Source organism: Schistocerca americana, chromosome 1, assembly GCF_021461395.2.
Source record: "Schistocerca americana isolate TAMUIC-IGC-003095 chromosome 1, iqSchAmer2.1, whole genome shotgun sequence".
Classification (NCBI taxonomy): domain Eukaryota; kingdom Metazoa; phylum Arthropoda; class Insecta; order Orthoptera; family Acrididae; genus Schistocerca; species Schistocerca americana.
Window position 1 is genome coordinate 505,958,903 of NC_060119.1, and position 25,771 is coordinate 505,984,673.

General features: G+C 44.5%; 1 protein-coding gene across 1 annotated transcript in view; it reads left to right on the forward strand.

Annotated features, from left to right (window-relative positions):
* The window catches only part of LOC124567959 (proline-rich receptor-like protein kinase PERK10), a 104,195-nt gene that overhangs the window by 32,025 nt on the left and 46,399 nt on the right, over positions 1 to 25,771 (forward strand). The window contains exon 2 of the mRNA XM_047131048.1: positions 20,088 to 20,473. Coding sequence (XP_046987004.1) covers positions 20,088 to 20,473 — 386 coding nt within the window. The remainder of the gene's footprint in view (positions 1 to 20,087; positions 20,474 to 25,771) is intronic.

Consider the following 25,771-nt stretch of genomic DNA (forward strand, 5'->3'; position numbering starts at 1 on the left):
GAAAATTCTTGAACCATTTTCTTATGGCAGATTCATATTGAAACACGAAAAAAAAGCTTCTACCTATGTTTAGAAACGCACTAAAATCCTGTAGTTAAATGAAAGAATTTACTCTGCTCTGCATACAGAAAACGTGTACTCCATACTACGTACAGGCATAGCGTCAATGTCCGATTGACGGTCTTAATGTCGCTAGAAATACACGATACGTACTTAAAACTAAGAAATGGGAATTCAAGAACACCGATGCGTCCCTCATACTTGGGACATACATCTCTAACTTATATAACTGATAGCCTTCTTCTGAAGAGTGGCGAAACACATAAATATTTGTGTGTCGCTTGCCTGTTACATAGATTCTACAAACAGCACGGTATCTAAAGTTCACGATCGCCATTTGTGAATCGGTTTCGAAAAGATTTTCTTTCCTACGTGTAATTTAACTTCTTTATTCATATTGTTATTTGCGATAGCTGTAACCTTCTCAAGTAACTGAATCATACCATCAAAATTTCTTGTCTAAATGACTCCGAGAGGAGCCAGCCTATATTTATTAGATGCACTAAATACATTCCGCTTTCTTTTTTGTCTGCTTCTAACCTAGCTGCTGTTACCGTAGTATTATTTTTCCAGCATGCCTCTCGAACTGTTTTAGGGACTGAAAAATTTTCGTAGGCGTCATCCAGGTAATAGATCCTCAAAATTCACGTAGGTTCTCGTGAGATACTAGATGTATTGCTTCACGTTTCGGCTATTTCATATATTATTTTATTTACCCACGGCCCACATTAATCAATCACTGCATAGCCCATCCCATTCCGTTTATTTCATGATTCGTTATTAGGGAACTTGAGGACCTGTCCAAGTTTCATTGGTGCACCAAATTGTAATGGATGCAACATGTGTTAACAGCGACAAAATACCGTAAAAGATAAGCCTCCTGATTTCTTTCTTGAACAGTGGATACCAGCCTGATTTACGGAGAGCCTACAGTCTTCGTATCTCGAACAGAGAGTGTAGATTCGTGGCGTGAGAGGTGGTTGTGATTGAGTTAATATAAGGGCATGGGTTGAGTGCTTCATGAAAAGAACGTAGCACAAATTTATTTAGTCAGTGTAGGATTGCTTGGTGGAAATTTGTGATTGTTTCTCACGTTAGACAAAATACTTTTCGTCTTTAGTAAGTTTTCCGCATCAACCCTCCAGGACGCGTTTCCAGGGTTCTTACTTCCATCCTCAGGTGAATACAGATGTTTACATGCGTACTTTTGCTTACTGCAGCAATTCATCTGTTTAGAGTATCATTTTTTCTCGAATGTTGCATTAAATCATATAGAACTGACAATATCAGCATCACAGCACTTACAAGTTCACCCAGTATTCTGCATTCTGCGGTTTATAATGATATTAATAATTATTATTGTTATTATTAACAGATTTTATCATGACAGGGTTAAAAAATAGAAATTGTCCAAAGACTCTATAGTGACACACAGAAATGTGATTATAAGTCGAAGAAATGAAACGCAAGGCAGAAAACTGAAGACTTAATAAAAAAGTTACCGACGGAGGCAAATGTTCTAATTACTCTTGTCACGTAGTGAACTAGGTGAGCTTGTCAAAGTAATCACAACTGACCTCATTGCATTTAGTTCTCTCATCATCACACATGACACCTCACTATAGGTACATTCATTGTATTCACGTACACTCAAAGAATTCGTTTAATATATCACGCTTATACACCGGAAGGAAAAAGAGTCATTTTGTGCGGAAGAAGAAACCCCTTTCGGATTAGGGGACAGAACATATCCAGTGGAATCGCCCATTTCTGCTGTAGTCCAGTAACAGTTTGAATTAAGCTGTTGTAATAATCATTAGGACACTACTTCACTAAAACAAACATTTTCCTATACGAGACTTTCTCACAATGAAGATTACATATATTTTCCGCCACTAGTAATTACAAGAATTTTTCAGTGAGAATATGATTTTGTTTATATTTTACAGTAGCTCAGGCATGAGCAACCTTTGGTGACGCGCGGGTGTCATACACGTAGTGGTATTTCTCAAACTCGTGCGATGCCTTACTAAGTGACGTGACAGCAGCGCTCGTAAGGTCAAAATCACAGCGCACGTGACCACGATGTCTATGTGGTAACGCACCGACATGAAAAGCACCCATTTACCGGTACGCTATGCCAACAAACAGGACCTCTTGAGAGTACATTCATTTGATGTACTCCCCGTTTTCCGATGTTTACATTTAGTTATACGTGGTGAACACTTTCTTCCTTACGATGTTTCACAAATGCTGTCTTAAAAGCTTCCGCTACAAAATTGTGCAACGATTTTAGTAAAGAAAAAAAGTTCACTACTCGCAAATTAATGTAAGAATCTGAAGATTGGATGCCAAGTATCTCGAAACGTCATCACAGAAAAATAAAAGCCACTATCTCCCGGTAATTGATTATAAATTCAGTTTCAACAGCCTCTGCGTTCTAATTCGTCGGCAGTGGAGAAGAAGCATTTACTGAAGCTAACACTAGAAAGTATATAAAAACAAAACACGCAATCAGAGAGGAAATCCCAGTATCCCAGTGGACAGCGAGTTAGGAGTAGGCTAAATACATTAAGCCATGATTTCTTTGTTCGTTTTAAATACACTGACGTGCAAAAATCGCAACACCAAAAGCTCCATAGAAATGAAATTTCTGGATTAGATTTGTCTGGGTAACATATTTAACTGATAAAAATTATAAGTAAACTGAAGGGGATCATTGCTGTCAGCTGCGGCGGGACGTTATGCGGAATCAGCAGCGACAATCGAAAATGTGAACTGGGCCGGAACTCGAACCCAGGATCGCCTGCGTACTGTGCAGGTACTTTAACTGCTGTGCTATCCAGGACACAGCACGATCGCAACTGCGCGGAATACCTCGGCGCGCTTTACAACCGATCCACATTCCCATCGAACGCTACCTGTCACCAGTCCCTGTACGTTTTACACCCGTTCACTACTCTGAGATTCCCACAGGAGGTCGGACGCATTTGTGCATCCGCACTGAAGAAGGTGGATCCATTGCCCAGGGAGGCATATCAGTTATTTGAAAGCGTGGTGTCTGTTCTTTCGGACATGTCGAAAGAACACACACCAGGCACACATATAAAATAAAAAAAAATTATCAGACCACAGGCTAATGTAAGCTAGAGGTAAACCATTCCACATGTGAAATTCTGGTACGTTAATAAATGTTGAATGCAAACATGTGTGAGAGGTGCCAAATGTCAGTTTGTTGAATGGAGCTCCATGGCTACTGCCCTTGGTCGGTCAATACAGGAACGGTTAATCCCGTTAGTGGATGATGTCCCGTACGTGCCCGACTGGAGCTAGATCCGGTGACCGAGCGGGTCAAGGCAATATGTCGACATTTCGTAGAGAATATATGGTTACAACAGTGGTGCGTGTGCGAGCGTTATCCTATTGGGAAACTGCTCGTGGATTGCTATTAATAAATGGCAGAACAGCAGGTCAAATTATCAGACTGACGTACAGATTTGCAGTCAGGGTGAGTGGAACAATCACGAGAGTATTCCTGCCATCATACGAGATCAGGTCATAGCTCTAGCTGTAGGTCCAGTGTGTCTAGGACGCAGATAGGTTAGTTGCAGGTCCTCATCTTGCCTTCTTCTAACCAGCACATGGCAATCACTGGCACAGTAGCAGAACCAGCTTTCAACAGAAAACAAAACAGACCTCCACCCTGCCCTCCAATGAGATCTCGTTCGGCACCACTGACTCTGCAAATGGCGGTGGTTTGGCGTCAGTGGAATACACGATATAGTGCGTCTGGCTCAGAGCTGTCGTTGAAGTAACCGCTTTGTAACAGTTCGTTGTGTCACTGTGGAGCCAACTGCTGCTCAAATTGCTGCTGCAGATGCAGTGTGATGCGCCAGAGCCATACGCCGAGCACGATGGTCTTCCCTCTCGGCAGTGCCACGTGACCGTCCGGAGCCTGGTTCAAGTGGCTCTGAGCACTTTGGGACTTAACATCTGAGGTCATCAGTCCCCTAGAACTTAGAACTACTGAAACCTAATTAACCTAAGGACACCACACACACCTATGCCCGAGGCAGGATTCGAAACTGCGATCGTAGCGGTCGCGCGGTTCCAGACTGAACCGCCTAGAACCACTCGGCCACATCGGCCGGCGCAGAGCCTGGTCTTCCTGCGACCGTTCATTCTCATGACCACCGTTGCAGGCAGTCTTGTGTAGTGGCTATATTCCCGCCAAGTCTTCCTGCAATATCGCAGACATCCACACTTCCGTAGCCCCGCATTACACGACCAAACTGAGTGAGGTGTTGATAACATCTTTGTCACCTTAAAGTCATTCTTGACACACATCAACCCAACTAGTCCAATTTCAAAGTTAGGTAATGCTCAGGACCGTAACAACTCACCACTTACTGAGACATGAAGGTACATTTCAAACTCTGAACAGCTTGGCAAACGAGATATCACGGAAAATGTTGACAGAATATCTGAGGGACATTAATTAACTATTAATCCGTGATTAATAACAAGCACCAAATGCGTCCGCTACCCTAATCTTATACCGCCTGTGCGTGGAGAGGCCGATTTACATTATAGTTGGACTAGGGGGATTGGGGTGCTATAGCACCAAATCAGGACATGCACCGAACATGACATAGAACAGAATTTTAGATAGTAGGAATTAGAATTAGGAAACTAAAATAGGGACCTGCAGTGATAGACATCCTTGGCCGGCCTAGTGTCGCGGGCACAGTCGTCGGGGTTAGCTCGGTGAGCAAGGCTGCATAGTAGGTTTATATGATTGCTGACACACCTGTGACGATGCAGGCAGTAGGAATTGTAATTCTGTACTGACTGTAGTTCACTTGTAAAAACTGTAAATTAGCTGCAATTTCAATGATATGTAACATTTAAGGACCCACTAATCATGTAAGGTGGTGGGTTACATATTTATAACTATAAATATTAGTGAATAAAGAATTTTTTTTTAAAAAAAGTAACTAATCCGCGCCACAATCCTACTTCCGTTTCTTCGATAGAACGGAGATCCAAAATTTCAACAAGACTTATACAGATACGACGACAGAACATTTTGCTCGTGGTGTGCAATGAAGTGCCCTGGCCAGATAGAGCACAAGATTTATAGCCAACAGAACACATGTGGGATATGAGGAAGTTAAAACTTACTGGTTCTCGCTGTAAGAACGATTGTCAGTTTGCAACTACATGAGCTAGATGCATGTGACAATCTACCGCAGTATGTCGTTTCGGCATATTTAAGATTGCGTGCGAGAATATACGTCTGCGTTGTTGCCAGTAAGGGTAGAGTGTGAATGTGACAGTTTGGGCACTCTTTCGTAGGTTTCACTTGGCACTAATTTGTTGCCAAACACTTGTACAATGATGAACTGCCTGTCACATCACGTCACTAAAATGACCTTCCCTCTGAGGATGTTGCATATTTTCCGGCAATGTGCATCTCATACATCCCCGGAATCGGAGGAAGTTTCTATTTATACTTACAAGGAGAGGCCACGATGTTCGGGTGACGGATCTACTTCAAACCTTGCACAGTCTTAGTAGTCCATTAAGACAACATAATTAGCTAGTATTGAGGCGCAATACTTGCGCGATTTCGACAAAATCGCTACAGAAATTTTACTCGTCATTGATGTACTGGTGCGTTGTGACGCTGAGCGCGATATGCCGTAGGTCAAATGGTTAGCGGTCAAGCTCCATAATGGGTGGATCGCTCAATGAAGCCCACTCATCTTTTTTTTTTTTAATTCATATTTTTTCCAGCACAAGTAGTGTTACTTCACACACATTCCATCTGAAAGGGAATATGATAAAAAGATACATGTATTTGTATGAACATTATTGAATTTCCTGCTTTATGTTGTTGTTTGCTACTTTTTATTATCACAACAAATATTACATTGCAAGTACCGACAAGTAAACAACCAAACACAGATAGTTATCACGAAAACGTGTGCCTATCCTCATTTTCGAAATGAACTGCACCCGCTATGTGGTAATGTACCGAGAACTGCTTCGCACCTTGACGTTTCCATCTAGACAGTAGGTTCAAGTCGAACATCGACAAATAAAGGTGTAAATAACTTCGTTCAATAATACAATGAGTTACAATATGCCAGAATATAAGAGATTAATCACTAAAAGTGCTTTCGACATTTCAAGCTTCAGGATGCATCTACATCTAAGTCAATATCTACGTGATTACTCTGCTATTCACAGTAAAGTCCCCGGCGGAGGGTTTCTTGAACCACCTTCATGCTGTCTCTCTACTGTTCCATCCTCGAACGGCGCACGGCAATAACGAGCACTTACGTTTTTCTGTGCGAGTCCTGATTTCTCTTATTTTACCGTGATGATCATTTCTCCCTGTGTAGGTGGATACCAACAGAATGTTTTCGCAATCGGAGGAGAAAAGTGGTGATTGAAATTTCATGAGGAGATCCCGTCGCAACGAAAGACGCCTTTGTTTTAATGATTGCCACTCCAATTCACGTATAATGTCGGTGGTACTATCTCCCCTGTTTCGCGATAATATAAAAGGAGCTGCCCTTCTTTGAACTTATTCGATGTCATCCGTCAGTCCCACCTGATGCGGATCCCACACCTCACAGCAATACTCCAGGATAGGGCGGGCAAGCGTTGTTTAAGCACTCTCTTTAGTAGACCTATTGCACCTTCTAAGTGTTCTGTCAATGAATCGCAGTCTTTGTTTTGCTCTATTCATAACTTTATCTATGTGATCGGTTCAGTTTTGGTTATATGTAATTGTAATTCCGAAGCATTTACTTGACTTTACAGACCTCAGATTTGTTAGACTTATTGCGTAATCGAAATTTAGAGGATTTCTGTTAAACTCATGTAAATTACTTCACACCCTTCTTTATTCAGGGTCAGTTGCCACTTTTCGCACCATACAGATCATCTGTTGACTTTACAAGACGGTAAATGACGGCATCATCTGCAAACTATCTAAGATGGCTACTCAGATTGTCTCCTACGTCGTCAATATAATCAGGAGCAATAGAGGGCCTATAATACCGCCTTGGGGAACGCCGGAGATTACTTCTGTTTTGCTCGATGACTTTCCATCTATTACTAAGAAGTGTGACCTTTCTGAGAGGAAATTACAAATCCAGTCGCACAACTGAGGCGATATTCCACAGGCATGTAGTTTGGTTGGAAGACGCTTGTGAGGAACGGTGTCGAAAGCCTTCTGGAAATCTAAAAATATTGAGTCAATTTGACTGCACCTGTCGATAGCACTCATCACTTCATGTGGATAAACGTCTAGTTGTGTTTCACAAGAACGATATTTTCTTAATCCTTACTGACTATGTTTCAATAAATCGTTTTCTTCGAGGTACTCATAATTTTCGAACACAGTATATATTTTAACACCTCTACTGCAAATCGACGTTATTGAGATCGGACTGTAATTCAGCATAATACTCGCACTTCCCTTTTTGGGTATTGGTGTGACTCGAGCAATTTTCCAGTCTTAAGGTAGGGATCTTTCTGTGAGAGAGAGGTTGTATATAATCGCTAAATATAAAATTAGAACGTCATCTTCTTTAAAAAGAAAAATCAAAGGTACTTGACGTTTTGAAAAATTTATCATATCTTTTTGCATGAAAACCATGTGTAATGAAACATTTTGCTAAACAACAGTGCAGAAAATTGAACGTATTTTAATAGTATCTTCAAGAGAAGCAGCTTCTCGTTGGTTGTCGATAAATATGAAGAAATTTGAAGGCGTTAGATTAAGTTTTTAAGTTGCATCTAGAAATAAAATTCGCATAATATTTGTTGTAACAAAAAAATTTGTAAACAGCGAACTAAAACTGGAAATTCGATAAAGGTTCATGCAAATACTTGCCAATTTTCATGATATTGCCTTTCAAATGTAGTATATATCAACAATATGGCGACTGTTAAAAATATGAATTAACGAAACAGAAACATGAGCGGGACTCGAACTAACGATCCATTGTTTGCGGAGACTTAACGCTAAATTGATGAGCGCCACAAGCTCGCGCTCGGAATCTTAAAACTTGTACTGCGATCTTCTCAAATTCCTCTATGTAATATTCCTTATTACTTGCACATAAATCCGTGATGTGGACATCATGGCTTCCCATTGTTAGTTGGATGGAAATGAGACCACTAATTCAAAAGAAAATATATGGGAGCAGCTTACAGAAGACTATTAATATGGGCATAGAAAAGAGCTAAAGCAAATATCTGGAAAAGTCCTTTTTTGCATCTCGCTTTGTCCAGTAAAACCCGAACGTGAATAATAATAACAACAATAATAATAAATATTATTATTTTGACCGGTTATGAAAGGTAAAGGTGCAGCTTTCCAGTGAAAGACAAAATAACACAAGTCACCAGCGAAGAACCACAGTGGAATCTGTCGACACTTGGGAGATTGCTGACGGTGTCTCCAATTCGGCGTGTGAACGACCTGCGTTCCCGGTAGCGGTGGCTGGAGGGCGGTGCTAAAATTCCCATCTGTGCGAGTCTCTCCCCGCCATCCAATAAGCCATCTCTGGGCCCACACGCAGCCCACCGTGTTACTCTTATTGTACAGTGCCAATACAGGAACGCGACATCTGTGTCCTTCCGCCGCTTAACACTCCCTCAACTCCATCCCGGCTTTGTTTCGTGAGAGCTGAGGCGACAGTCCTGAGTGGCGGGTTGTAAAAGTCATTTACGACATGGCTGTAAATTCCGCAAGAGGCAATAAAAGGCCGTGTTTCGCAGCCTACGGCTTGCTGATGCAGTTGGATTCCACTCAGTTTTTGTCAGTTTCCTTTTATATATTTTTATATATTTATTTTTTTATATGTAGTTTTTTTTACGGTAGGGCACCTGCACATAACGTGAAGACAGTCAACACTAACCGCAACACTTTTTACCCGTTTTTGTAGGATATGCTGTAGAGCCAGTTATCAGCTTTTAGTAAAATGTTCACAGCATCTGCCGACAGCTTTGCCACAGTACTGACAACTGTTACTGTGAGGTCACCAAAGTGAAGCACTGTCGGTGTTTTCTAACACTTGGATGGATGATGTCTCAGTCTGCTGAGTGCTGTAGGCCAGCGGAGTGCACTCAGCACTCGTGAAGGAAGTTGAGGAGCTGCATCATCCAATTCATTCTCCAGAGTTAATGTACAACCCCCTCTTTCACTTACATCATCGCTCCAGTGCTTATTGCCAACAAGTGACTGCTTCAGTCTGTTTGTTTATCTTGATCCGGTAGGTCTCAGGTCAGAGGGTGGAACATAAAGTACACCAGCTCAAGAATGAAGTTTATCTACTTCACAGAAATTCGATAAAATTTTGGAAAAAGTATAATTATTGCAGTTTCAGACAAAATAATTGAAGACAGGTGCGGAAGTCACCGACCTATAAGTCTAGTATTACATACAACATATAACCATATTACCCCCAGGGGCTTGCCACTCGTTGGTGGGTTCGTGCTGGGCAACCACAAGGCCATAGCCTTTGTAGCTTCCTTTCCCTTCTGTGCTGCATGGCTGTCCTCTTCCTATTCTACCCCTCCCTTGGGAAATATGTCTGGGGTACTATTGGGAAAGTTCTGCATTCTGTCGCTTCCGTCAGAACAGTCTTACCTTTGTTTTTCGCTCCCTTCTCCTTTCTTTGTTCCCCTTCTCCTCTGGTTCCTCCGCTTTGGCGTATGAGATTCCTCTTTTTCTTCTTCCTCCCTGTGCACTACTGAAGGCCAGCTCATGCGTCTGACATGTAACAGGTGATTGGGTAATGCGTAATTCCCAGTCCTGTGTCGACAGGTAGGGTTCGTACAGGCCACGCCCAGGGAAGGGTGACTGCCTTAGCTGTAACCTTCCCAAATTGCAGGTTAGACCCTCTGTCAGTTGTTCGATAGGTGTGACCTGAGGTCTCAACAATCATCTAAGGCAGGTGCATCCCCCTTGTATAAGGGGCCCCCAGTTGGAAGGAACGTGCCATTGGAGATGCTGGCAATAATGGGGGATTTCCCTCGTGATGAGTCAATCATCTTCCCAATCAGTGTCTACAAAACAAAAATGTAATGAGGCAAATGATTCAAAGACCCTTCCCACTGAACCACGGTTCCTCGTGGTCCCACATACTGAAGCTGGTCATTATTCAGAAAGGCGTTGTAATTGCAAACCCTGTGAAATCCTGCTGTCGTTTACAGGATGGCATTTTGCTTTTGGAGGCGACTTCTGATTCTCAAACGCAACTACAGCTTGCTGCCTCGCTTATCTACAGTTACCTTGTTTGTGTCAAGGCCTGTAGAACTTCGAATTCTTCCCCTGGTGTACCTTACACATAGCTGCTCAACGGTCTAAACGAAGAGAAATCAAATAGTACCTCTCCAATCAGGGTGTCATTGCCATCCATCGTGTAATGAAAAAGTAGATTCCTCCTCAGTGCACACCCACACTCTGTTTCGTACTTTTGGTAGGGTGGTGCTTCTGTCCAAGATAAAAGCAGGCTATAAGATCATCACAGTCCAGCCATACATTCGGAACCCGATGCACTGCTACTAGTGTCATCGTTTCAGCCAAATTAGAACGCCTTGTCGACACCAAGCCAAATGTATAACCTGTGGTAGGGATGCATACAAGGTCGATTGCCTGCCTCGTTTTTGCTCCTGTATCAACTGCAATTGTGGCCTTGGCGCTACCTCTCGGGATTGTCCTGTGTATCTTGATGAGCAAGCTGTCCAAGAGATTTGGGTAAAGGAAACCCAGTAGCTCGCAAGTTCTTCTCCTTTGCCTACTCGAAGATCCTGTTCGACAGTGTTGCCATGTGGTACCTTAGCCCAGCTGGCCTCTGTCTCGCCCGTGCGCACCACAAACCGTGTTTCAGCGTTGGACTCCATGGACCTACCACACAAGCGAGCCAATGCTTCTGTGAACCCCATGGAGCAGGACACTCCTACTTCAGTGCCCTGTAGTGGCGACATTACACCGTCTGTCACTCAGTGGCCGATGGGTTGATGCCCCTGCATCTCTTCCTCCTCATGACTGTCCTCCAATGGAATGCTCACAAAATTCGGTTCCACCAAGCAGGGTAGCTGCACAGTCGAAGGCGTCTCCTCATAGTCCGCGTGGATCCCCCCGTCATAGGTTTGAGTCCTCCCTCAGGCATGAGCGTGTGTGTGTGTCGTCCTTAGCGTAATTTAGTTTAAGTTAAATTAAGTAGTTTGTAAGCTTAGGGACCAATGACCTCAGCAGTTTGGTCCCATAAGACCTCACCACAAACTAAAAAAAGAAAACTTCAGTTGCAGAAAGGATTTACAGCTGCTTCTAGCATCACAGCATTCCCTTATACTCAGCCTTCAGGAAACGAAATTGCGGCCTCACGACCGCTTTGAGCTTCCACATTACTTACCAGTTTGTTTTGACCTTCCCCCTGAGGTCGGCATTCCATCTCATGAAGGACTCACGCTGTGCAAATGGGATGATCTTTATAGTCAACCCATCTCCCTGACTACCCACAGTCAAGCAGTTGGAGTTTGCCTTTTCCTTCCCTGCCTTACTTTTTCCCTGTGTACCGTTTATGTACCTCAGTCATTCCATTCCACCAGGGCAGACTTCCCTGAGGTTATTGGGAAGCGCAGCTCCCCCCCCCCCCTATTTTTGCTACTTGGTCACTTTAATGCGCATCATCCCCTTTGGGGTTCTCTAAGAACCTGACAGACAGGTGCCCTCTTGGCCGACTTCTTAACCAACTTAACCTCTTCTGCCTTAACACTGGAGTACCAACTTCCCTTTCCAACTCCTCACACACCTATTCCCATTTGGACCTATCCTTTTGCACTGCCTAGCTTGTCCATCATCTTGAGTGGTCCATTCTTTCTGACACCTTTCCCCAGTTATGTTGACCAGGTGGACTATCCCACCACCATTATCCTTACAGCTGCAGAATGTTCCATTCCTCACACTTCCTCTTTACCACTTCATGTCCCAGTCCCTTGGTGGACTGAGGCATGCTGCAATGTAATTTGTGTGCAGAGACGTGCTCTCCGCGTTTTAACCGTCATCATATGATGGCAAACTGCATTCATTATGAGCAGATGCGTGCAAAGCGTCGTCACATTCTTCAGGATAGCAAATGAGCTAGCTAGATTTCATTAATTAGTTTTTTTAACAGTTCCACTCGTTCCTCTGTCGTGTGGGTCAACCTCCGATGGCTCTCTGGTACCAAGATCCATTGCCCTATTTACGGCCTGACAGTAGCAGACTATGTTATTGTGGACGCTATTGCTATCTCCAGCACCTTTGGCCACCATGTTCTGAAACTTTCGAGCTCTTCCCACTATCACCCGGCCTTCCTCCATTGGAAACGAGTGGAAGAGGCTCAGGCTCAGGATCTTCTCCGAATCGTGCGTCCTACAATGCCGCCTTTATTACAGGGGAGCTTGATCATGCTGTCACTTCATCCCGATCCTCCACCCCAGAGACGAATGCTATCTACATTCAGATGTTGCACCACTTTTTTCTTGCAGGCAAGCACTTTCTGCTTAACCCACACTGTGGCCGTGTTATTCAATTTGGAGAAGGCCTTCGACACCTGCTGGAGAACTGGTATCCTCCTAACTCTTTACAGATGGGGCTTTCGTGGATGTCTGCCCTATTGCCTTCAGGTATTTTTACAAGATCGAGTTTTCAAGGTGCGTGTGGGTTCTTCCTTGTCAGACACCTTTATCCAGGAAAACGCTGTGCTTCAGTGTTCCTTCCTGAGTGTCGTCCTCTTTGCTATTGCCATTAACCGTATCATGGCCTGTCTCCCACCGGGAATCTCTGGCGCCTATTTTGTTGACGATTTTGTCATCTATTGGAGTGAGAGGTGTCTTCAGCGGTGTGTTCATCGTCTTTACTCCTGGAGCATTGACAATGGCTTTCGCTTTTCCACTGACAAAACCGTCTGTATGTGGTTTCTCACGCCATCTTTACATCTTCGGCCTGTTGCCCTTCCATTCGATGGAATTACGAAATTACTGGGGCTCATGCTCGATAGGGAACCCTCCTGGTCCTCCCATGTATCTTACCTGGCACCCCAGTGTACATGAATCCACAATGTCCTACATGTCCTCAATCGTACTTCCTGGGTGCCGATCGAACCACCCTCCTCAGTTTGTACTGATACCTTGTCTGTACAAACCTCGACTATTGGTGCTTTGTCTGCATGCCCATCCCTCTTACACCATCTCAACACTATCCAACATTATGGCATCCATTTGGCCTCAGGTGCTTTTTACACCAGCCCTGTTGAGTCTTTATGCTGAGGCTGCTGAACGCCCCCTGTCCTACTGCCATGACTTACTCCTCAGCGGGTATGCATGCCATTTATCTGCCATATGTGGCCACAAATCCTATGGCTCCTTCTTTGATGATTCCTTTGATTGACAGTATGGGGCTTCTTCTCTGTTACCTCCTGGAGTCCACTTTCTGCTTTGCTATGGCAGCTTAACTTCACCTGCACCTTTCCTGGTGGGTGTAAACCATCCACCACCTTGGCTTCGTGAAGTGGCCAATATCGACCTTGGCCTTCATTCACTTCCTAAGGACACTGCTCAAGCCTCAGTCTATCGCCTTTAGCTTCACATTGAACTTCACAATAGTACATTTGTATTTACTGTTGGCTCTCAGGCTGACTGTGGGGTTGAGTAAGCCTTCGTCAATATCGCCAGTGTCTTTCAATATTGGCTTCTGGCACACTCCTCAGTATTTACAGGCAAGCTCTTCGCCTTGTTCAAAAGGTTCAAATGGCTCTGAGCAGTATGGGACTTAAATGCTGTGGTCATCGGTCCCCTAGAACTTAGAACTACTCAAACCTAACTAACCTAAGGACATCACACACATCCATGCCCGAGGCAGGATTCGAACCTGCGACCGTAGGGGTCGCGCGGTTCCAGACTGTAGCGCCTAGAACCGATCGGCCACTCCGCTGTCTGTGTTATTGGCCGTTGTAGCAAAAGACGCACGGGCTGTCGACAGCACCTTACTTTTTATCCTCCAAATCAATATGGTGAAGGCCTCTTAACTTTTAATTTTGGACCTCCATTTCTGTATGGTGGCTTTTAAATCTTTTTCCCACGTGCCTGTTATTAGCTGTCTTCTATGATATGAATTGTATCTCACATATAGTTGTTTCTTAACTCCTCTCTATGTTCGTGTTGTATAGCTTTGACTTGGATGCGTATCACCCCAGTTGCTTTTGCGGCCTAAAGCAAAACAAAACCAAACCAAATAACCATATACGAATACTTAATCGAGGAATGACGAAAAAATGAAAAGTAGATTGGTATAAGACCTGCTAGGTTTGGGAGATACAAGGGACAGTCGAAAAGTAATTTTAATGCTGTGGTCAATAATAGGGGACAGATTTAGGAAAACTAGGAACAATATATTGTACTCCCAGATTTCAATCAGGAATGGAAATGAATAATATGTTTCCGATTTAAGGCAGTGTGGTATTATCTGCAGCGTTAGAGTAGTAAGAGGGCTATTGAGGAAGTAAGCTACTGTACCTGCAATGTCATCAGCTGTCCCCCGTATCTGCCTTTTGGGTAAGTGTGTGTCGGGAACTCAGTTAGTAGTAAAGAAGAAATAAATTAAAATAACAGGCAGTTTTATTGCATGAACAGTAAAAGTGTAGTTATCGATAAACATGTTTCCTTTCGCCATCTTGCGAGGGCTGTAAGCGAAAACCTTGTCCGTAAAGATTTTACATTGAGTATAAAATTTGTTGCAAGTCACTAAGCGCTCTAGGTCTGAAATAATGGATGAATAAAATTTGGGGATTCGAGGCCTACACATTTTTTCACTTACACCCCTTTAAAAGGTAGGCACCTGTTGCCCTCACAGCGATTCATCCAGTGATACATGCACTAAGTTTGGCTGAAATCGATCTGATCTTTTCGGAGGAGATCTGGAACATAAATTTATACGTACATACATGCATACATTTTTGTAATATGTAATGATATACTTTTGATCCGCGACTCAATTTTGATGAAATAAAGCCCGTGCGGTGTCGAAATCTGTTCTCATCTTACCTGCGAAAACCCCATGAAAATGAGTCTACTAGTTTTGGAGATTATCGTGTTCAAAGACAAACAGACAGACACGACAGTCTTACAGATTTGCTATTAGTATAGATGAAGGTCCACCGCCGTGGTTTCTGTCTGTATGTTCAATCTAATCTCAGGAAATACGGTACGGATTCTGCTAGAGTTCTCACTAACCGTGTTATATCCTAGCCAGTAATGCCACCCGAGCCCGCTGCCAAAAGGTTGGCAGCATCAAAGTCCGGACGCCGTCCGCATAAGCAGCGCCAGCGATACAGGAAATCGCCGCAAGTCTGCGCGCGCCACCGCTGGCTTCTGGCTTCTTAAGCGCTGGAGTCGCGAGCGCTAGGACAGTTCTGTATTCGCCGCTCAGTTGTATACTCGCCACCGAATTGTGTACTTGCTAGTCAGTTGTGTGTTCATCGCAGCAGAGTTGTTGTTTGTCGTCAGCCGACGCTGACCTAGCCGCTCCGACTCGAACTAGACAGACTACTGTGTTTCTGTATCTTCGTTAATAAAGATAAGTACCGACTTTTATTTAATCAGAGTGTTTGGGTTTTCATCTCTCTGTTCACTGTTCCAGCGGACCGGTCGGCCCGCTATTAAAAGTGTGGCGGTGACTTCGTAAGCCGTTTCTACAGCGAATTGTTTGTCCTTACGAACGCCGCCACAAAACTGGCGACGAGGGCTTCCGGACTCGTGTGTAGGGCTGGTTGGACTTGTTTCTGGTTATACTAATTATAGCGATAAAATTTTGGGGGCTGGTTCAATTTGTGTTCACTATGTCTGCCGAATTACAACAGTTGATCTTGTTACAGAGTCAGCAAATACAAAGTCTGGTGGAAGCAATCGCCAAACAAGCGGCTAATCCTCCAACACAAAAGGAACAAGCACAGGCAGCACCACCTTTCCGTGCTTTTGATGCATCACGAGAAGAATGGCGAGAATATTTCGCGCAGTTGCAGGCGCACATGACAGTCTACAAAATCACAGGTACTGAGCGGCAGCTTTATTTAATTTCCACTGCAGGCGTGGAAATCTATCGACTACTTTGTAAGTTGTTCCCGGAATCCCAGCCAGAAGCTTTAGACTATGACGTTGTTGTTACCAAGCTGGCTGAGTATTTCGAGTCGCGATTTCATGTGGCAGCAGCCAGATTCAAGTTCTTCAGATTAAAGAAACTGCCACATCAATCTAACAAACAGTGGTTAACAGATTTACGGGGTCTCACCCGTCAGTGCCGATTTAATTGTGTGTGTGGAGCTTCCTACAGTGATGTCATGCTACGAGACGCTATTACTCAAAACATTGCAGATTCTCGTATTCGTGCTGCTATCTTAAAGTTGCCTGACCCGTCATTAGAGACTGTGATGAACATCATTGAAGCCCAAGATACTTTTGACTATGCTGAGTGTGAGTTAGATCAGCCATGTATTTCTCAAATTGCCTGTGCTAAGCAAGTTATGTCACGCCCGCGGCCCCACCGGCAGAGTCAGACTGTAAAGACTAGCCGGCCGCGTCATGTTAAACACATTCGTCAGCCGCGTGTGCAAAATGATAGAGTTAAGTCTTGCCCTAAGTGTGTTCTTGCTCATCCTCGTGAACGTTTCCCGTTAAGAAACGCGGTTTGTCACTTTTGTCAAAGGAAAGGACACATCCAGACTGTTTGTTTGCGTAAACGCAAGATCAATTCTAGTGCTGCCGAGCCCATGGATAATCATGTTCTTCAAAGCCAGCCCGCCCAGAAGGTCGCGTTTAAAGACTCTTCCACGGTTCGTGTGGGTAATAAACTTGTTCGCAATAAGCCACCCACCCAGCCCTCTGCTATGCGACCCAAGCGTAATTCAAACGCTGTCAAACGTAATGTACAGACTGCAAGTGAAGCGGGAGTTGTTGTTCCATCCGCCCAACCCACGAGTTGTCGTAAGCAGCGAACACGCGCTAAACGCGCTGATTTTGTCTCTTCCGCCTCCACTGCACCGATCCAGAGACAGTGTAATAAACTATTTGTGAAGCTACGCATCCATGATAAGACCTTCAATTTTCAATTAGACACTGGTGCGTCTGTGACTCTCATAAATAGTGCTACGTATGCGGCTATCGGCCGCCCTAAACTTTCAGCGGCAAAACATTATTTGGCTACTTATAGTGGAGAACAAATTCCTGTGTTCGGTGTATGTAGCGTGCCAGCCACATTCCGTGTCAATACAAAAACAGTTTCATTCACAGTGCTCCGCGCTACAGACAGTGAAAACATTTTCGGATTAGACTGTTTTGACTTGTTTGGCCTGTCTATCCAAGACAATGTGTTGCAAATTAATTCTGTTGTTGTTCCTCAAGACAGCATAACCGATTTGTGTAAACGATACAGTGACATATTTAAAGACGAACTAGGTTGTGCTGCGAACTTTGCCGCTCATATTACGTTAAAAGATAATGCTCAGCCTCAATTTTTTCGTGCTCGTCCAGTGCCTCACGCCCTCCGGGCACCTGTAGAAGATGAACTTCGTCGTTGGCAAAACAACGGTGTTATTCAACCCGTTTCAGCGAGTCAGTGGGCTTCTCCCTTAGTTATTATAAAGAAACCGTCTGGCAAGTTACGTTTGTGTGCTGATTTTAAGTCGACAGTTAATCCTCAGACTGTCATTGATTCTTTTCCTTTGCCTAGACCGGACGAGCTGATGGACAAGTTAGGGGAAGCTCGTTTCTTTTCCAAAATTGATCTCCGTGAAGCATATTTGCAATTGCCCCTCGACGAGCAATCACAACAGTATTTTGTCATAAACACGTCGTTGGGGTTGTTCCGTTTTCTGCGTTTGCCTTTTGGTTGTGCGTCAGCTCCAGCTGTTTTTCAGCGTTTTTTGTCACAACTTCTGGCTAATGTGCCATCGTGTTGCAACTATTTAGACGATATTGTTGTGTCCGGTCGGACGCCTGCTGAACATTTCCGTAATTTGGAGTGTTTGTTTAAAGTGTTGTCTCAGGCAGGCCTACGTTGCAACATCGATAAATGTTCATTTTTCCTTGCGGAGATGGAGTATCTGGGGCATGTTATTAATGCTCAAGGCATTCATCCCTCCCAGTCACATTTAGCAGCTATTCGTGATTTGCCCACCCCTCGCAATCTGCAGGAATTGCAAGCAGTTCTTGGCAAATTGACGTATTATATTAGGTTTATACCTAATGCATCACAGATTGCTGCACCGTTGCATCGTCTCCGCCGTAAGAATGTTCCGTTTGTGTGGTCCGCTGATTGCCAATCAGCCTTTCAGCAGCTTAAAGAGGCTTTATTGAATGATCGTTGTCTGGTCCATTACGACCCTAACAAGCCTCTGGTGTTAGCTTGTGATGCCTCTTCTTTCGGCCTCGGTGCTGTGTTGTCTCACCGAGTCGGTAACACCGAACGTCCTATTGCGTTTGCATCTACATTGCTAAACAAAGCTCAGTGTAATTATAGCCAATTGGACAAGGAAGCGTTGGCTATTGTGTTCGGTGTCACAAAATTCCATCACTACTTCTATGGTAGACCATTCTATTTAGTAACAGATCACAAGCCCCTGACGTCACTGTTTCATCCGTCTAAACCAGTTCCTCAGCGGACAGCTCAGAGACTACAACGTTGGGCTCTTTTGTTATCACAATACCAGTATGAGATACTGTATCGCCCTACAGCTCAGCATGCAAACGCTGACGCGCTTTCTAGATTGCCGATTGCTGCGGATGATGTCTTCGATTCCTCTGACGACTCTTGCCATCAGGTTGACGCCGATGAGCATCAATCCCTCCGGGATTTTCCGATTGATTATCGTCAGGTGGCACGTGAGACAGCTACGGATCCTCATCTGAGTTTACTATTACGTTTTGTTCAACGTGGTTGGCCGTCCAAGGCAAAGGACATATCGGATCCTGTGGTTCGTCGCTATTATCCGCAACGTCATCTGTTGTATGTTTCGCACGGAGTTTTGCTGTTACGCACCGAGAATGACCAGCTTCGTGTAGTGGTTCCCCAAGTGCTCCAATCCAAGGTCCTCGACTTGTTGCATCAAGGTCATTGGGGAGTGGTCCGCACCAAGCAGCTTGCCCGCCGTCATTGTACATGGATCGGCATTGATAAGCAGATTACGCAGATGTCTACAGATTGTTCGACGTGTGCCGAACACCAAGCTGCTCCGCCTCAACGCTATTTTGAGTGGGCACGCCCTGCCGGTCCCTGGCAGCGAGTACATATTGATTTCGCTGGTCCATATTGGAATTCTCGTTGGCTCATCGTGATAGATGCATTTAGTAATTTTCCGTTTGTTGTGCCCATGCAGTCTACAACGTCTGCACAAACTATACAGGCGTTGACTTCAATTTTTTGTATTGAGGGTCTTCCAGAAGTTTTAGTGTCTGACAATGGTCCACAATTTATCTCTGCTGAATTTGAAAGTTTTTGTTCTGCCAATGGCATTCGCCATGTTCTTACTCCGCCGTTCCACCCTCAATCGAATGGTGCAGCGGAACGTTTTGTACGCACATTCAAGGATCATATGGACCGCCTTCGTGCTACGCTCTCTCGTCAGCAGGCCCTCATCACGTTCCTGTCGTCGTACCGGACCACGCCACGCGACAGCCCTTCGCCTGCCGAGCTTCTCCACGGCCGTCGTCATCGCACCCTACTACGGTTGTTGCACCCCCCGGATCGACCCGCCGCTTCTGAGCACCGCACGCGTTTTCAGCGCAACGACGCCGTTTTTTTTTCAGAGTTTATCACGGTCGCCGTCGTTGGGAACGTGGTACCGTGATAAGTGTCCAGGGTCGCGGTTTTTATACTGTTCAAGGTGCTACTGGGGTGCACAGGAGGCATCAGAACCAGTTGCGCCGCGCTGGCCGCCCGGATTCTGCCGCTCGTTCCTTGTCCACAGATTTGGTCCGCGGCGGGTTCCAGCCGCGCCTTCCGACTTCGCTGCCGCCCCCAGGGCAGCAGCAGCAGCCGTCGCCGCTACCACGCCGACAGCCCGTCCCGTTGATGCCTCCCGCGCAGCTTCATCCGGGAGCGCCCCAGGTGGTCGCTCCGGCGCCTGTGGTCCCTCTTCAGTCGCCACCGCCTTCGGAGCTGATGGACGTCGACCCCTCAGCCGGGCCGCCTTCCCAAGCGGTGGCTGTGCAGCCTGTCCTGCAGCCGCTTTCCTTGGGCACCCCCAAGGAGTCTGACACCGCAGCGCCTTGTCCGGCGCCCAATCAGCAGCCGTCGACGCAGCGCCAGGAGACGCTGCCTCTCTTCGTGGGTCCCGACGCCCCGTCGCGTCCGGTACCAGAAGCTGCGCCCGTGGTCACAGGCGTGCACCCTGACCTCGGTTTTCAGTCGGTGTTTCCCGAGGCCCCGCGCAGCCAATGCTGGGGTGCGGACCGGGGACTGCCACCGACAACAGTCTCCGCCCCGGTCTCTTCTGCTACGCCTGCGGCCAGACCCCTCCCCCGCCGTCGACGCTCGCCACGCCATTATTCAACGACGGTGCGGCGATTTGGGGAGGGGGGGGGGGAGGAGGAGTGTTATATCCTAGCCAGTAATGCCACCCGAGCCCGCTGCCAAAAGGTTGGCAGCATCAAAGTCCGGACGCAGTCCGCATAAGTAGCGCCAGCGATACAGGAAATCGCCGCAAGTCTGCGCGCGCCACCGCTGGCTTCTGGCTTCTTAAGCGCTGGAGTCGCGAGCGCTAGGACAGTTCTGTATTCGCCGCTCAGTTGTATACTCGCCACCGAATTGTGTACTTGCTAGTCAGTTGGGTGTTCATCGCAGCAGAGTTGTTGTTTGTCGTCAGCCGACGCTGACCTAGCCGCTCCGACTCGAACTAGACAGACTACTGTGTTTCTGTATCTTCGTTAATAAAGATAAGTACCGACTTTTATTTAATCAGAGTGTTTGGGTTTTCATCTCTCTGTTCACTGTTCCAGCGGACCGGTCGGCCCGCTATTAAAAGTGTGGCGGTGACTTCGTAAGCCGTTTCTACAGCGAATTGTTTGTCCTTACGAACGCCGCCACAAAAAACCGAATGACCGATTCAGGTGGACGATTTATGTTAATTATTTATTACCGCTAAGTAATGATTGGTATGAAATATACGTATCTTCATGCATTCTGTACTTAATTGGTGTTTGGATTTATATCTCTTGGTAAATAATGGGAACTATGAACTTGTCAGGTGGAGAACAGGCGTTATCTTCGGGAAAACAGTAAACTAACAGCCACCACAAATCCAGGGAGCAGTGAATCTCGGTCAGATTCTACACATATTGTAAATTTAGGTTCCCTGCCTAGTTTCTCTGCCAGTGTTGGAAGGCTAACTTCAGAAACTACTGTAGAGATATTAATACGTTTTTAACCAATATACAGACTTATTCATGAAGAAAGTTTCTTGAGGAATTACGTATCATAAAGAAGTCGTTGAGCTGTAGATACTTAGTGCGACCCATGTGCAGCTGAGGTAGGTTGCTTATTGATTATGAGTGTCGGTATACACTGCCTGACAAAAGAGTGGAGCACCTGGAACACATAGTTGGAGATTAGTATAACTTCATACACGTATATATCATCGGCAGGTATGTAAATCATTAGGGCTGCGATTTTCTTTGACAGGTACATTGGCCACCAGAATGCATTAATATTATTCGTGTTTAGTGTTATTACCATTGCCATAACGGTAAGTCCAAAATGGAAAAAATTAACAGCGAACACCTTTTATAAAGAGAGACATTTTCCTCTTCGTTTTAAAATAACTGGAGGAAACCCACGGAAAAGTGGATGCAGCGCAGAGACCCTCCTTGGTAAAACAATCTTGATAAAAGTTGAAGCAGGAAAAAATTTACGTGAGGGGATGGAGAGATGTGAAAGATGTCGTCGACACTTTAACAAACTCCTCAGCCCCAGAATAGTAACATCGAGATATCCAACAGAGGTATGGGAGAAAATAACTCACATAGTGTAGATCCACCAAACATAGAAGAAACAGAAAGAGCTGTCGTGGAAAACAACAAGTCAGCAGGAACAGACTGTATCCCGGCGGGGTTGCTTAAGCAAGGAACCAGTGAAGGTAAGCGTAGGCTTCCGCGGCCGTTGTCTTCTTCAATAAAATTCTTCAGGGTATCAGACCGCATCGTCATAATTTTAAAATGCGCCAACGTTTCGGCCAGCGTTGCAGCTAGCCTTCATCAGTGAGTTGGAACAGATCATCCTAGAGATATCTGCTCCAGTACACGAAGAGCAGAAAGTGCTCCACCAGGATAAAAAGGAGGGATAGTATACGCAACATCTAGGAAGGGATTTCAGTTAGAATGTGATATCTATATGGCAATCACTTTATTTAACCTGGTTATAACGTATTTTCCAACATACTATTCAACCTTCTCCTCCCACATACTGAGAGAGAGAGACCGGGTCATAGGGATGTGGATTTTTACCAGGAAATTCACTTTTAGATCAACTCTACACTCTAAGGCAAATCCTAGATGTAGGTCGGATTCGGTATTGGCACACACATCACCTGTTTATAGACTTTTAAATCTGCATATGATAGTATATACAGAGGACAATTATATCACGCCCAGGTTGAATTGGGAATGTGTAGAAAATTGGTACGGCTAGTAAGAATAGGAACGAGTAAGACTCGCAGTAGTGTAAGAACAGGAAGAATCACGTCTGATACATTGAACTTCAATATGGGATAGGGGAAGGATGCGGATATTTTGACTAGGGGGATGATTTTCCATAAATCAGTGCAGGAGCTTGCTTGTGCGGATGACACAGATGTAACGCTATGAATGCGATAGGGGATGGAAGAGACGTTCACCGCAACTGAACAGGCTGGCAGGAACACGGGATTAAACTTCATCCAGCGGGGAACATAAAACATGGCTACCGGAAAGGCACACAAAGAGAACATTCCAGCCTCAGTAACAGAGGGACAGTATCAGTGTTCGACAATCACCTACTGAAATGGTAATTAACATGAAATCAAACAGAGACAAATGGTGGCCAATAGGGCGTAATGTGTTCTAAAAACTCTTATGATTAAAATACCTAAACCGCATCAGGAAGTTACAGAGCAATTTTTTTAAAAAAAGGTTTACAAGTACGCTGACTTACGTCTGCGAACATTGGATCTTAAAAGCAAAAGACATCGATGTTCTGGAAGCATTTGAAAGAAAGAAGATTCTTTGAAGAATCATCGGCCAACTTCGTGAAAATGGAATATGTAGGAAAAGATGTAATCACGAGTTTTGCAACATTTATAAAAACTTACATATCAGAAAAGTAGTGAAATCATGCAGACTGAGGTGATCTGGGCATACGGCACGAATGAGTGATGCGGAAGTATGGAAAAAGATCTTACAGGGAAATCCAGGAGGCGAAAATCTGATGGGCGGTTGTAGTCGTGGAGGATCTCCGCAAAATGAGTTACAGAAACTGGAGAGCTTTAGCAACGATCCGAGACAAATGGTGAAAAATTGTTGGAACCCAACGTTCGCAATAAGATGTAGAGACACAACAGAAGAAGAAAGGATGAGGAGGACATATGAGGCGTTTGTAGTCCAGAAAAAGGCGGAAAAGAAGAGAGAGAGAAATTCTACGAGAAATTATAATCTGTTATCAAAGACTTTAATAAAACAGATATGCTATACCACTGTGGAGACTGGAGCGCCCGAGTAGCAAACATTACTATCGACGACGTTATAGGAAAGTTCAAAGAAGTCAGCATTAACACTAATGACGAGAGAATGATAGAATTTTTCACGTATAATTCCTTGAAGACATGTAATACATTTTTGTAGGAAAAAAGATATTCATAAGGACACGTGGAGCGATAGAAATTCTAGATCAAGCATAGACTATGTGCTGCTATTAGAAATTGAACATCACTAGTGAATGCATAAATAAGATGTGATATACAACAACCATTACCTCCTGATAGCTTAAATACTTGTAAGAAGTATAAAGTGAAAAAGAGTTGGCACTAAAACATAAAATAAAGGGAATTGTCGAATTACGCTGCTGAAAGAAAAATCAATAGCAGACCTCTATCACCAAACGAATATTTGTTATAAAACGGCACAAAGAAAGATATTAATAAAGAGGAGATGCGTAACTGTATGTAAAGAGCAGCGGAAGAAGTACTTGACAGACAAATCACTTGGAAACGAAAGAGAGGTTTTAGAATACGGAGTGACGAAGAAGAAAAGCCCCTGAGGGATAAAAAAAATACCGTATGAACTGTACCTACAGCTAAAAACAGAGAACACTAGGAAAGATTAAATAGCCGCTAGAAGTATTGCAAAATCTCTAGCAAGAAGAGTGTATGAAAAAATTAGGGTAAAATTCGTGAATGATGACGAACACGTAGCGTGCAGGAGACAACACGTTGGCTGTTAATTATTAATTAATTTTAAATAAACAGAAAGAGATAACGCGCTGATAGGTGTCAAAGCATATGAAGAATGGATTAAACATCGCAAAAGCATTTGGTTTAACCCTGAGGCAGACTTTTCTACTAATGCTAAAGGTAGGACCGGAGAATTTGTGAAAATTATTCATCGACTTGTTATAGTAAAATTAGAGGCAGTAATGTGAGAAGAAAGGAATACAAAATCACTCGAACCAGAGGGGATAGATATCGAATTCAAGAAAAATGGAAGACTTTTACTCAAACGCCGTCTAATTCATTTGGTACCCATCTTTTACCTACAGCAAGAGCTTGTGAAAATGCGGCCCACGGATCGCATGCGGCCATATTCAAGGACTCGAACGGCCCACGTCCTCAGCCTTGTCTTATAATAATACGGATCTAACAAATAACAGCTGAACCCGAAATCGTCAGCTGATGTTGGGAGCCACTTATGGAATAAATTTTGTTGCTCATTTACACTACTGGCCATTAAAATTGCTACACCAAGAAGAAATGCAGATGATAAACGGGTATTCATTGGACAAATATATTATACTAGAAATGACATGTGATTACATTTTCACTCAATTTGGGTGCCTAGATCCTAAGAAATCAATCCCCAGAACAACCAACTCTGGTCGAAATAACGGCCTTGATACGCCTGGGCAATGAGACAAACAGAGTTTGGAAGGCGTGTACAGGTACAGCTGCCCATGCAGCTTCAACATGATACCACAGTTCATCAAGAGTAGTGACTGGCGTACTCTGATGAGCCAGTTGCTCGGCCACCATTGACCAGACGTTTTCATTTGGTGAGCGATCTGGAGAATGTGCTGGCCGGGGCAGCAGTCGAACATTTTCTGTATCCTGAAAGGCCCGTACATGACCTGCCATATGCGGTGGTGCATTATCCTTCTGAAATGTAGGGTTTCGTAGGGATCTTATGAAGTGTAGGGCCACGGGTCGTAACACATCTGAAATGTAATGTCCACTGTTCAAAGTACCGCAAATGCGAACAAGAGGTGACCGAGACTTGTAACTAGTGGCACCCCATACCATCACGCCTGGTGATATCCCAGTATGGCGATGACGAATACACGTTTCCAGTGTGCGTTCACCGCGATGTCGCCAAACACGGATAGGATGCAGTAAAAATAACCTGGATTCAT